Below are 12,011 nucleotides of genomic sequence, written 5' to 3' on the forward strand. Positions count from 1 at the left end.
GCGTCGGAATTTTCCGACGGACTTTGCCGGGCCATAAATCACTTCCAACGGACTGACTTTTGTCGGAAACGGAAATTTCGTCGGAAAAGGGTGATTTTCCGACAACAACTATTGCGAAAACTAGTTGCGACGGAATTTCCGTCAAAAATGGGTTTTTCGACGGAAAATATGGTGTTTCCGACGAAAAATTTCCGTCGCAATTTGCATGTTTTCTAGTAGTGGAGAAACCTACTCAAACACAACCTACTCAAACAGAACCACAAACCACTTCATACCCTGAGGATAACTTTGTTAATCTAGGGTTCCTTATGATTATGACTGGGAAGATCCTAGACCTAAAAGCCCCATTCCCTTAGAGAAATTGTTGTATGTTGCAAACTTGAGTGGGGATGAGTGGGACAGTGAGGACTATGAGAAACACAATTTGAGTGGTGAACAAAGTGACCAAGATTATGTTGCAGCTCATGATATAGACTACAATAAGTATGAACTGAAGAGGATGATTAGCTAGCTGACTGTCTGATATATGAAGCTAGTTTTTGGCCTGATTGTGAAGCTATTGAGGAAGAAGGTCTGGATGACTTGAGGGAACATGAGGTGTTTGAAGTTGACACACGTGATGATGAGCAAAGTATAGCTAAAGATCTAGTTAAGGGGTTTAACTGTAGTATTATTGAGCTAGCACATAAAATACAAGTTGAGGCTGCTAAAGGTAATCTGAATACCAAAGAGAAGAGGGGTCAGCTGTGAGGCATCAAGTTGTAAGGGAAGGGAATATTGTTTTAGAGTATGAAGATACTGATGAAGAGATACACATACCACCACCAAGTGATGAGGACATCACTGCAGAAGATAGAAAAGCCAGAAGAGGGTTGCTAGTTGGGAGAGACACTAACTTATCAAACTTTGAATGGAAAATTTGGACATAGATTTACTTGTAGAGAAGACTTTAAGCAAGCTGCTTCTAAGTTTGCTATTTATCAAGGAAGGAACTTGTGTGTAGTGGCTGCAAACAAAAGGATGCAGCAAAGAATAGGTGTAAAGTGTAGGCAGGGTTGTCTTTTTTGGTTTTATGCATCCTGGGATTCCAGGAGAGGGTCTTTTGTAGTTAAGACAGTGAAGGATGAACATGCTTGACTTAGAAACATAGAGAAGAACATCTAGCTGAAATCAACCTTGTTAGCTGAGCAACTGTTGAATGTATTCCAGGTTAGACCTCATTGGCCAACAAAAGAAATAATTGAGACTGTGAGGAGAGCTTATAGGGTTATTATGAAGAGGGATTTTGCATACAAAGTGAAGTGGTATGCTCATAAGAAGCTGCATGGTTCCATGAGAGAGCACTATGGAAAGGTTGATAGGTATCTTATAGCCCTAAAAGCTGCTTGTCCTGGCACTGATGTGGATTTGGTCATATACAAACATTACAAAAAAGGCCCCCTAACTTTTCAAAGACTCTACATTTGTTTTGATGGTTTGAGGAAGGGTTCTAAAGCTGGTTGTAGGAAGGTAATATGTGTGGATGCATGTTTCCTGAAAACATTTCTTGGGGGGGGGGGGAGTTGATGTCAGCAGTGGGTAGGGATGGCAATGACTAGATGTACCCCCATTGCTTGGGCTGTGGTGGAAGGAGAGAACAATGCATCATAGGAATGGTTCATGCATGCTAAACTTGAAAAAGAGCCTCTCCCTTGATGATGGTGCAGGATTGGTTATTCTGTCTGATAAACACCAGGTATACCTTCCTTGAGCAGCAAAATGTGATGTATTTCTATCTACACACAGTCTTCCAAGTTAACTATCAATTGGAAAGCTTGAAAGTGGACTTGAATGCAAGGCCCTTGCACTTGAAGGAAATGGGATCTCACTGGCATTCTTTGTTGTCATGCTGTGGTTGCCATTTTTTTCATACACAAAAATGCAGAGGATTTTGTAGATGCAACATATACAGTATCTCAGTATACCAAAGCCTATTGTATTTCAATCCCTCTAGTTGATGGTGAGAGGCACTGGCCCAGAATAAAGCTTGCCCTTGACCCACCTCCAATCAAATTTGGACCAGGAAGACCAAGGAGAAACAGGAGAAAGGACCCATTTGAAGATCCCAAGAAGCTTGGAAGGCTTAGTAAGCATGGCATAGAAATGACTTGCACTTTGTGTAAGGAAAAAGGCCACAACAAAAGAGGTTGCCCTAACCCTGGAAATGCTACCCTCCTACCAACTACACCTCCTACAAAGAGACCAAAGGGCAGGCCTAAGAAAACCCCTATCATAAAGAACAACAACAAGTTTCACAAACCCATGCTCACCACACAGTTAGTGCAGAACCCTCTAGACTAGGAAAAGGAGACAGAGTTGTGACTAGAAGTGGTGCTAGCAGGGGGGGTAAAGGGAGGATATACTGCAGGAGGATCTGGTAGTAGGGGAGGTGAATCAGGTGTAAGGGGTAGGAGAACTAGTGGCAGGGGAGGGGAATCAGGTGTAAGGGGTGGGAGAACTGGTGGTATGGGAGGGGAATCAGTTGGTAGGGGAGGGAGAGCTTCTGGTAGAGGAGGTGAAGCAGTTGGCAGAGGTGGGAGTAGAGGTGACAAGGGTTCTAGGGGTGGGAGTAGGGGGTAAGAGAAGTGGGAGCACCGTTGTGCCCCATGGATTAGGTGCTTTTGTGACACTTGATGGAACATCTTTCACCAATGTAAGAACCCATCTTCATTTATTTTATTATTATTCTCAATTACTTTGTGAACTTCTACTACCTATCTATACTACTTTGTGTCGCAGGCACCAGGATCTAGTGCACCTACAGATGTCTATGCCTTCACCATCACATACTCCTTCAATTTCAGTCAAGCATCCACCTCTACAAATGATGGACAAATTAACTATGATTAGGTTAGGCTTGTTGGTGTTCTTAGTATCAGATTGTTAAGTGTTCATTTTGTTCTTGTGATTATAACTCATATGTACTTCAGTTGTGTTAATTTGGTAATGTATTGAACATGTGTTAGTCTGATGTAACTTTGGTGCTAATGTTTTAACTATGTTAAGTATGTTTTGAACATGTCTCTTTTTTATTACATTTCATAATCTTCCATGAAAAATGAGTTTTTTATGCATATGTTGTTTGCAAATGTATGATAAGTGCCAATATAACCAATTCGAGATACATACTTCAAAACACATCATATTAATCCAGTTCAAATGATTTACAATAAGTACCTAAATAATGTCGCCCTATCAAATAACACCTAAAACCATGACAACAACAAAAGTAGAGCTACTACTGCTGTATTTTTCACTGAAATTACTACTACAAATAGAAATTAAACCATCATTAACAACAAATGAGCTTCTTAAACCCAAAAACAGACCTACACCCCACAACATAATCCCACCAACCTAGATTAAATCCCAAAAAAGGACCATTCACATCCTTACCTAGTACTACCTCCTAGTACTACTCCCTTCACCTGATCAACAACATTACAGTGAAAAATTCCCAAGAGAAGATCAAGGTCAACATGAGCTTCTTATCATTGTTGTGCTCTTTCATCTCAAAAGAGCGTTTCAGTCGTTGGGATCCCCATCTCTTCAACCCCGTCAACCAATTTTTCTTGTTTTGCCTTCAACTTTCGCACCTTTTCCTTCAGGAGCTCAATTTTTTCCTCCAACTCCATGATAATTGAGTTCCTATCAATAACTCGTGCTTGCAGATCGTGAATATTATCAACCTCATCAACCCATTTGAAGAATCCGTATGTCCTCTGTTCCTAGTAAAAAAAATTAATTAATTTCCTAATCAAACAACACAATAAATCAACTAATTATAACTAAGGAACAAATTGAATGGAGGGATTTTACCGGCCAATAAGAACAACCATAAAAGCTCTTTCCTTGGGTGGGACCGTCGTGCTTCACCGTCCTTAAAGGCGCAGCCTCATCGTGTTGATGTATTTTGATTCTATTTGTTAATTGTTTCACTAATAGGAAGCGACCTTCAACTAGGCATTCGGATCATGTTGCTATTAAAAAGGAAGGGGATAATATTTTATGTAATAGATAATCTGTAATATGCAATTTTGATCTTGATGTTAATTTATGTTAATTTTGGATTGAGAAAATTTCAATTCAGATCAGAAAAATATTTAGGTTATGTCAATTTCGAATCAGGTCTCTTTGGGTGTATAATCTTAGATTTGGTATGATTCAAGTAGGATCAGTGTGATTTTACGCTATCATATGAAGTCAATTTTTTTTTTTTAATTTTTTTTTAGTGTTTAGGCAAATCTCAGTAGGACATCTAAGAATTTGCTAGGATTTGAGGGGTAATAACAATCAATCTACAATTATTGAATATAGCAACCAAGAATAATAACAAAGCAATAGATAACAAATAAATAAGAAATAAATACACAATAAGACTTAAGAGATGAGTTCAAAGACACAATACTGAGTAAGGATAGGCTTCCTTGTTTAGCAGGGACCTAGATCCATAGCCATAAGCAAAATATTTAGTTGATATTGAGGTGTATGTCTGCGTACATGAGTATTATGATGTCTTACTATGCTATTTATACTTAGGACCCATTAGGGTTATAGAGATATAAAATATATTAAAAATGTGGAAGATCTTCTTAATTTATTCTACTTCCCTGTTCTGTAGGTGTATTCTTGGCAAGTATCTCCATGATTGATACTTCAATCTTTGCTTGCTATACTTGTTCCAATCAGGCCGCCTTGCTTGTCTTAGTGTATCCTTTGGTTATTGAGTAATTCCCTAGGCGTATTGGGTTACTTAGTGATACGGGCCCAACAATTGCCCCTAAATTTTATGTTCAAGCCTTGAAGGTGAAAATTAACTAAAGGGAGTCGTTGGAAAGATATTCAAATTTTGGGAATTATCTCAACGGTTAACAAAAATACGGTTTGTGGTGACGGTTTTAAGGCAAGTGCTTTGATAACTGTGAAAGGCGGCTTTGATTCTCTTGCCGTATTTATTGGGTGTGCAGGCTTACATCAAATCACTTCACTTCTTTGCCCCAATTTCGAATTTTTATCAGGTATTTTCTCTCTCTTCTTCGTTCTTCTCCGTTTCTTTGTTTTTTTTACTTCTCTTGTATTTGCGATGGGTGATTCTGTGAAAGTGGTGTTTGCTGGCGTTGATGAGTGTGTGTGAAGAAGCCAGTTTTGGTTGCGCAGAACGTCTTCCCTGCCAAGGACGTTTATCCTTCTCATGTGACGAAGGAGGAAGTTCAGAAAATCGCCACTGTTGTACGATTTCCTGATGGAGTGGTGGTGAAAATCCCATCTTCCAAGGAGAGGGCCGACTAGACTGCCCCTAGTTAGGTGTGTTTATTCGAGTATCCCTTTGTAATTGGGCATAATTTCCCTTTCTCTACCCTTGTTCGTCAATTTCTGTCTAGGGTTAAGGTTTCCCCTTGTCAGTTATTGCCCCAAACTTAGAGGGTTTTGAGAATTCTTGACTTGCTGAGTGTGAAGTTAGGTATAGAGCTTGATGTAAGGGATTTGTGCTATCCTTACACTATTAGGATTAGTGGAAAGGGTCGAGTTGGACTTCGTTTGAAGGATGGTGTTGTTCCTTTGGTGACAGATTTGGAAAAGGCGTTTGACAAGAAGTGGTACCACAAGTTTTTCTTTGTGAGGATTGATTCATTGGGTGATGGTTGTGATTTTTTTATTGACACTATTGAAGCTAAAGGTATATTATTTCTTTGTTTTCTCTGTGCTGTTTTCTTTCTTTGTTGATTTGGGCTTATTTGCTTGGTGGTTGCAGTGAGTAAGTTGAACCAACGTTCTTAGTCTCCCTCTTTGATTGAAAAGTTGTACGAGTTGAGTGCGGACGAGAGATCTTTTATCAAGTTAACGCAGCCTGAAGTAGTTGTCCAGATTGAGACTTTGGATGATTCACATTTCGAGCAGAAAGTTGCCCCTACTATGTCTCAAGGTTTGTTTTCCTTTTTGTTGAGTCATGGTTTTGTTGTTATGTAGTTGTCCCTGTTGGGGATTTACTTGTGGTAGTGTGGCTATGTCTTCTGCTTTGTTGTTTTTGTACAGTGATACTCTACTTCAATTAAATTTTCTGTTCATTTTTCCTTTCTGAACTTGTTATGTACCCTGTTGAACTTGTTATTCCTTTTATACTTTCGTCGTGTTCTCTGTAAATCCTGCTACATTCCTTGTTGCGTTCTTTGTTAGATTTGTTGTATTCCTTACTGAACCTGCTGTGTTCTTTGTAGATACTCCAAGGTCGCTGAGGTCTCATGAATTGCTTAGTTCTTCCTCCATCCTGGGTCGCATTAGATCGCGGGCCTCTTCTAAGGGTTCAGAGGATGTCCCTGCTCCGGCTAATGTGAAGCCTCTAGGGAGTGCTCCTCCTCCACCTCCTCCTCACAACAATCTTAAGAGAAAACTGGAGATTCCTGCTGCTGTTAATGTTGTCAACTTTTCTTATAACTCTCTAGCCCCTCATGAGGGTAATTTTCTCTTCCCAGCTTTCAAGGAGCGTCAATCCTCGCAGACTTTTGCTGACCTTTCTCAAGAGGCTGCTGCGCAGTCCTTTCAGGTATAGTATACTCCTTTAAAAAAATCAACAAAACAATATTGAATGTCTAGTTGTGTCACCTGACTTTGTTGTGTGCTATTGTAGAGCTTTCAGTCGTGCCTAGGTGTACTAAACAAGGTGTCAGAGTTCACTCAGGCTTATGATGTCATGAAGAAGGAACGTGATGCCCTTGTTGATAAGTACAAGGCTGCTACTGATGCTTTGAAGGGTGAAAGGACCAAGTACAAGGAGTGCCTTGCTGATCGGGATGGGCTGAAGAATACTCTGAAGGAGGTTGCGAACGATTCTATTGACGCGGCTAGCTATTACTTTGGAAAGGCAAGCTTGGAGATGATGGAGGATTATCAACAGGAAAAGCATGAGGCATGGGACTATGCAGCTGAGAAGTTTGCTTTCGAAAAAACCTTTCCTGCAGGGACTACTGCTCCTGGCACATTGCTGCCGAGCTATGCTGATGAAGAAGTTGACTCTCCTATGAACGAGGATGCTAAGGATGGTCCTGAGGATTCAAAGTCTGCTGTTGAAGAGAAGGTCCCTGTTGACAACACTAGGGAGAATTAGTTTCAATGGTGTTGTGTCACCTGTTAGTTCTGAACAGTTTTAAGTTATGTTTGTTTTTACTGCCTTAGTGCAGTTGGATATTTGTTTTTTGTTTTTGTGCTGCCTTGCTGCAGCTGGATGTTTTGCTTGTTTTGTTGCTCTTTGCAACTAAGTAATCTTACTACTTTTCTATGTTATGCGTGCTTTTTTTTTTTTGCCAATATTTCCTTATTGTATTACAGTTGTATTGCAGTTGTATTACGTATGAAACATTGCTTACATGTATTTGTTGATGTTTGCTAGTTCTGCAGGAATGGACCTTTGTTACAATGTTCTTCCTTCCTGTATTTTGTATGGCAGTGTAACTGTTGTCCTTGCAAAACAAAATTGGGTGAGGGGTGGCCGTGGGTTTCCCCAACGGCCCTCCGATGCTAAAGTTAGTACTGGTAGTGAAAATAAAATGAATTGACTAAGTTTAAGTGAAGTTGTGTACCTTTCGTGCTGCACTTGGCTGTTGGAGATTTTTTTTTTCTTTTTTTCTTTTCTTCTTTTCTTCTCTTTTTGCGTTTTTGTTTTTGTTTTTTTTTTATTTGTAAAAGCGAAATTGAAATGATAACTACGTACCTTCACTCTTTAGAAATGATAGAGCTTTAAGTGTGCTGCGTTCGAGCTTCTTTGTACCTCTTTTCCTTCTGTGTTCCTGATTCTGTAGGCTCCATTGCCTACTATCTTGATGATTTCGTAGGGTCCTTCCCAGTTGGGTGCTAGCTTTCCTGTGTTTAGTTCCCTAGTGTTTTCGTATACCTTTCCGAGGACCCAATCTCCTTGTTTGAAAACTTTTGCTCTGACATTCTTGTTGTAAGACCTTGCTACTTCTTGCTGATAGGCTGCCATCCTCATTTTTGCGTCTTCTCCAAGGTTCTTCTACGGTGTCCAGGTTATGTACCAATTCGGTTTGGTTCCTTTCTTCTGTCATCAAGCCATACCTTGCAGTGGGGACTTCCACTTCTGTTGGGATTACTGCTTCGCATCCGTACACTAGTGAGAAAAGAGTATGACCTGTAGCACCTTTTGAAGTTGTTCTATCTGCCCATAATATATTGGGTAGTTCATCTTCCCACTTCCCTTTTGCACCTTCCAGTCTTTTCTTCATGTTGCCTATTAGGACCTTGTTGCTTGACTTTACTTGTCCATTTGCTTGTGGGTATCTTGGTGTGGATGTGATAAGGGAGATGTTCCATTCTTTGCAGAACTTTGTTGTCTTGTTGCTGATGAACTAGGATCCGTTGTCTGTAATGATTTCTGTTGGTACTCCAAATCTGCTTAGGATGTTTCTCTTGATAAATGAGATGACATGCTTATCCTTGATGTCTTTTTATGCTTCTGCTTCTATCCATTTTGAGAAGTAGTATGTCATTGCTAAGAAGTATACCCTTTGCCTTGATGACGGAGGTAGCTTTACTATGTCCATTCCCCACTTTATGAATGGCTAAGGTGTCAATGTTGGGTGCAGCTCTTCAGATGGCTTGTGTGTTAGAGGTGCATGTTTCTGATAGGCCAGACATTTCTTAGAGAATTCTGCATCGTCTTTCCTCATGTTGGGCCAGTAATATCCCTTTCTGAGTGCCCTGTTTGCTAGGTTTCTCCTTCCTGAATGATTTCCACATTCGCCATTGTGTAGTGACTGTAGAACTTGCTGTGCTTCTTCTTTTTCTAAACATCGTAGGAAGCGTCCTGCTACAGATTTTTTGAAGAGCACGTTGCTGATTAGACAATACTTTGAGGCTTTCAAAGCAAGTGCTTGTGCTGCCACTTTCCCTGTTGGTGCTGTTTTGTCTAGAAGGTAGTCTTTGAGAGGTTTTGTCCAGCTATTCTCTTCCTTCTCTGCAAGATCTTTTTGTATTTCGTAGACGCTCATAGTTGACTCTTTCTCTATAGCTGGTGAGAGTACGTGCACTAGTGGGATAGCTCCAAATTTTCCAGGGTTAATATTCGATCCTAAGTTTGCCAAGGGGTCTGCTTCAGTGTTCAAGTTCCTGGGTACTTGGTCTATCTTGAATTCTTTGAACTCCTTAATCAGCTTCTTTGTTACTTCCTGATAGGATATCATCTTGGCGTCCTTTGATGCATATTCCCCGTTAATTTGATTTACCATGAGTAAGGAGTCTGATATCACCTCTAGGTGTTGTATCTTCATGTCTTTCGCTATAGTCAACCCTGTGATTAATGCCTCGTATTCTGCTTCATTATTGGTTGCTTTGAATTTGCACCTCATTGCTTGTGCTACTTTATCCCCTTGTGGCGATGTCAACACCACTCCTAGGCCTACACCACGAATGTTTGCTGCACCATCTGTATGGAGCGTCCACTTCTGTGTAGCTTTTGGCTCCTGTAGGGCCAATACCTCTTTATGTGCTTCTTCTTCAAGGGTTGGGCTGAAGTCTGTCATGAAGTTGGCCAGTGCTTGTGACTTAATTGCGGTTCTGGGCTCGTATTGTATATCGTACCTGCTTAGATGTAGGGCCCATTTCTCCATCCTTCCTGACATTTCTGGTTTTCTCATGATGGCCTTGATGGGGTAGTTGGTTCGTACTCATATAGAATGGCTTTCAAAGTATTGGCGTAGCTTTATCGAATCAATGACTAAAGCTAAAAGGATTTTCTCTAAGGATACATACTGTAGGGAATAATTTCAAGCGTTAATCCCTAGCTTGAACCCCACTGTGATCATAAACTAAAGTACGGTGGCGTCCAAAGGGAAAGAAGATAGAGCAAAAGAGTCGCCAACAAGTTTTTTAGGAACTTGTAAACCGTTCACAGGGTGAAGGTTACACCCCTTAACGACCCAAGAGATCATCAACTCCATAAGGTCTTGAACCAAATAAGGGTTCGGGGATGAAGGTACAAATCCAACCTAAAAGAGACTGAATCTGCCCTAATAATAGGCCTCTACTTTATTCTGATCGTATTCATGTGCGCTTCTTGACTAACATGCAATCAATAGGATTAACCCTAACCTGTTTATCTATGTTGGTTGAATTTAATGCACAAATAAACTATTATCGGCAATCACTTAAATTATAATCAAAATTAACCCTAACAAGATTATTAATTATCTTATTAAGCGTGATTACAAGTACAAATTCCCTTTAAACATGCATAAAAGGCGTGATCAAGCAATAACAATAAATATATCAAGAAAAATAATAATCATCATCAAAATAATTATAACAATCATAATAATAAATAATCAATAATAATAATTATAACAATTATAATCATAAATCATAAAGTATAATCATAATAATAATCATCATAATAACAATCATAATCAATAATAATTATCATGTTAAGACATAGCAAGATCCTAGGCATGATACTAACAAGATTAATAACAAACCCTAGCATGTCACTAAACATCAAAAATCAAATCTTTAACCCTAACATGATACTAACAATCATAAATATTAGGAAGAACATAAAAGGCATCATACTTTTAATCATACTTAATATTAAAATTACCCTAGACATGATACTAGGAATCATAATAACAACCTAAGCATGAACTCTACATCATAACATCAATAAAAACCATTAAAGTACTTACTTTTTTAATGCCTCGTACCTCTTTCTAATAACAAAATAGACGCGTTAGTAACTTCAAGGAAAATAATAATCAAAACAATTAAATTAAATAATGGAAATAGAGATTTGGGACCAAACCCTTAGAAATTAAAACCTTTCACGTCTAGGGCGAAGGCAACTTCGAATATGGCTAGGTTTTTCTAGATCTTGCGAATGCAGAATTTTGAATGTAAAAGGCTAGTTTAGAAAAAGAGAGAGAGAGATCAAAAGAATCTTGATGAGAGTTGGTGAATGAGAAGAGAATGAGAGAGAATTAATGAATGAATATCGGTTGTATGTGAATACTGGTTGTCAAAAACGGAGTTTTTACGACGTTATTTATAAAGAAAATCAGCCAAAAAGATAAAATTATCAAAACAGAGTCTGGCGCACGTAGAACCGAACCAGCGCCAACGCTGGCTGTTTGCGCCAGGCGCCAAGCGTAGTGCCAGGAGCTACAGCTGGCGTTTGGCGCTGATTCAGAAAATCACGCGTTTTCTTAAAATCAGATAAAAATTTCCGTACAGGAGGGCAAAATCGTATTTCCCTAAAAAATGCTCTTTGATTTTAATTAAAACTCTGAAAAGTCAACAAAAGTCAATTTATCAATGCTAATTGAAGTAGGAATGAAAAGAACCTTCTAGAAGACTAAAACCATTCCTAATTGCATTAGGAATGATAAATCATATTAGGCCCTTCCCTAGATCATTGGGCCAAATATAAGGCTCAAAACGGGCCCAGTTTAGTAAATTGACCATAACTTCCTCAATATTCATCAGAATTGGGCTTATAATATATCGTTGGAAAGCTCTTGTCAAGCCCCATCCAACTACACTAATATTGGACCCATATCATGAACCAACCAAAATGGATTTGCTGTTTTCTTAAAATAAGTTTTCAAAAACAGAGAGAAGAGAAAAGAAATTAAAACTATCCGCAACACTAAACTTTCCACACTTTCACTTCATTCGATTATGATTCGACGTGAAAGGTACTCATCACTGGGTTTGGTTTTGGGGAGACACAAATGGGTGTCTACACATACCTTGTTTTCGCACTGAGTAGGGTTTTGCTTACGTAGTAGATAGGAAATTGCTCTTTGTCTTCTTCCCTGGTGAGGACTGCACTGATTGTTCCTTCAGATATTACAAGGTAGAATTGGAGCGGTTCCCCTTCTTTCGGTTTGGAGAGTATTAATGGGTTGGCTAGGTATTCCTTTAGTTTCTTAAATGCTTCGTCATGCTCTTGTTCCCATTTGAATTCCTTA

The 12,011-nt window shown here is 39.2% G+C and overlaps 1 protein-coding gene across 1 annotated transcript; it reads right to left on the minus strand.

Annotated features, from left to right (window-relative positions):
• Window positions 1-8,609: 8,609 nt before the first annotated feature.
• Window positions 8,610-9,668, minus strand: LOC145624901 (uncharacterized). Its single transcript, XM_081677987.1, has one exon. The coding sequence runs from the start codon at window positions 9,666-9,668 to the stop codon at window positions 8,610-8,612; it is 1,059 nt and encodes a 352-aa protein (XP_081534113.1).
• Window positions 9,669-12,011: the final 2,343 nt, after the last annotated feature.

This window comes from Chenopodium album, chromosome 3 (assembly GCF_948465745.1).
Source record: "Chenopodium album chromosome 3, dcCheAlbu1.1, whole genome shotgun sequence".
Classification (NCBI taxonomy): domain Eukaryota; kingdom Viridiplantae; phylum Streptophyta; class Magnoliopsida; order Caryophyllales; family Amaranthaceae; genus Chenopodium; species Chenopodium album.

Coding starts and splice junctions, on each gene's coding strand:
- LOC145624901 (XM_081677987.1), bottom strand. CDS start 9,668: ATGTCAGGAAGGATGGAGAAATGGGCCCTACATCTAAGCAGGTACGAT.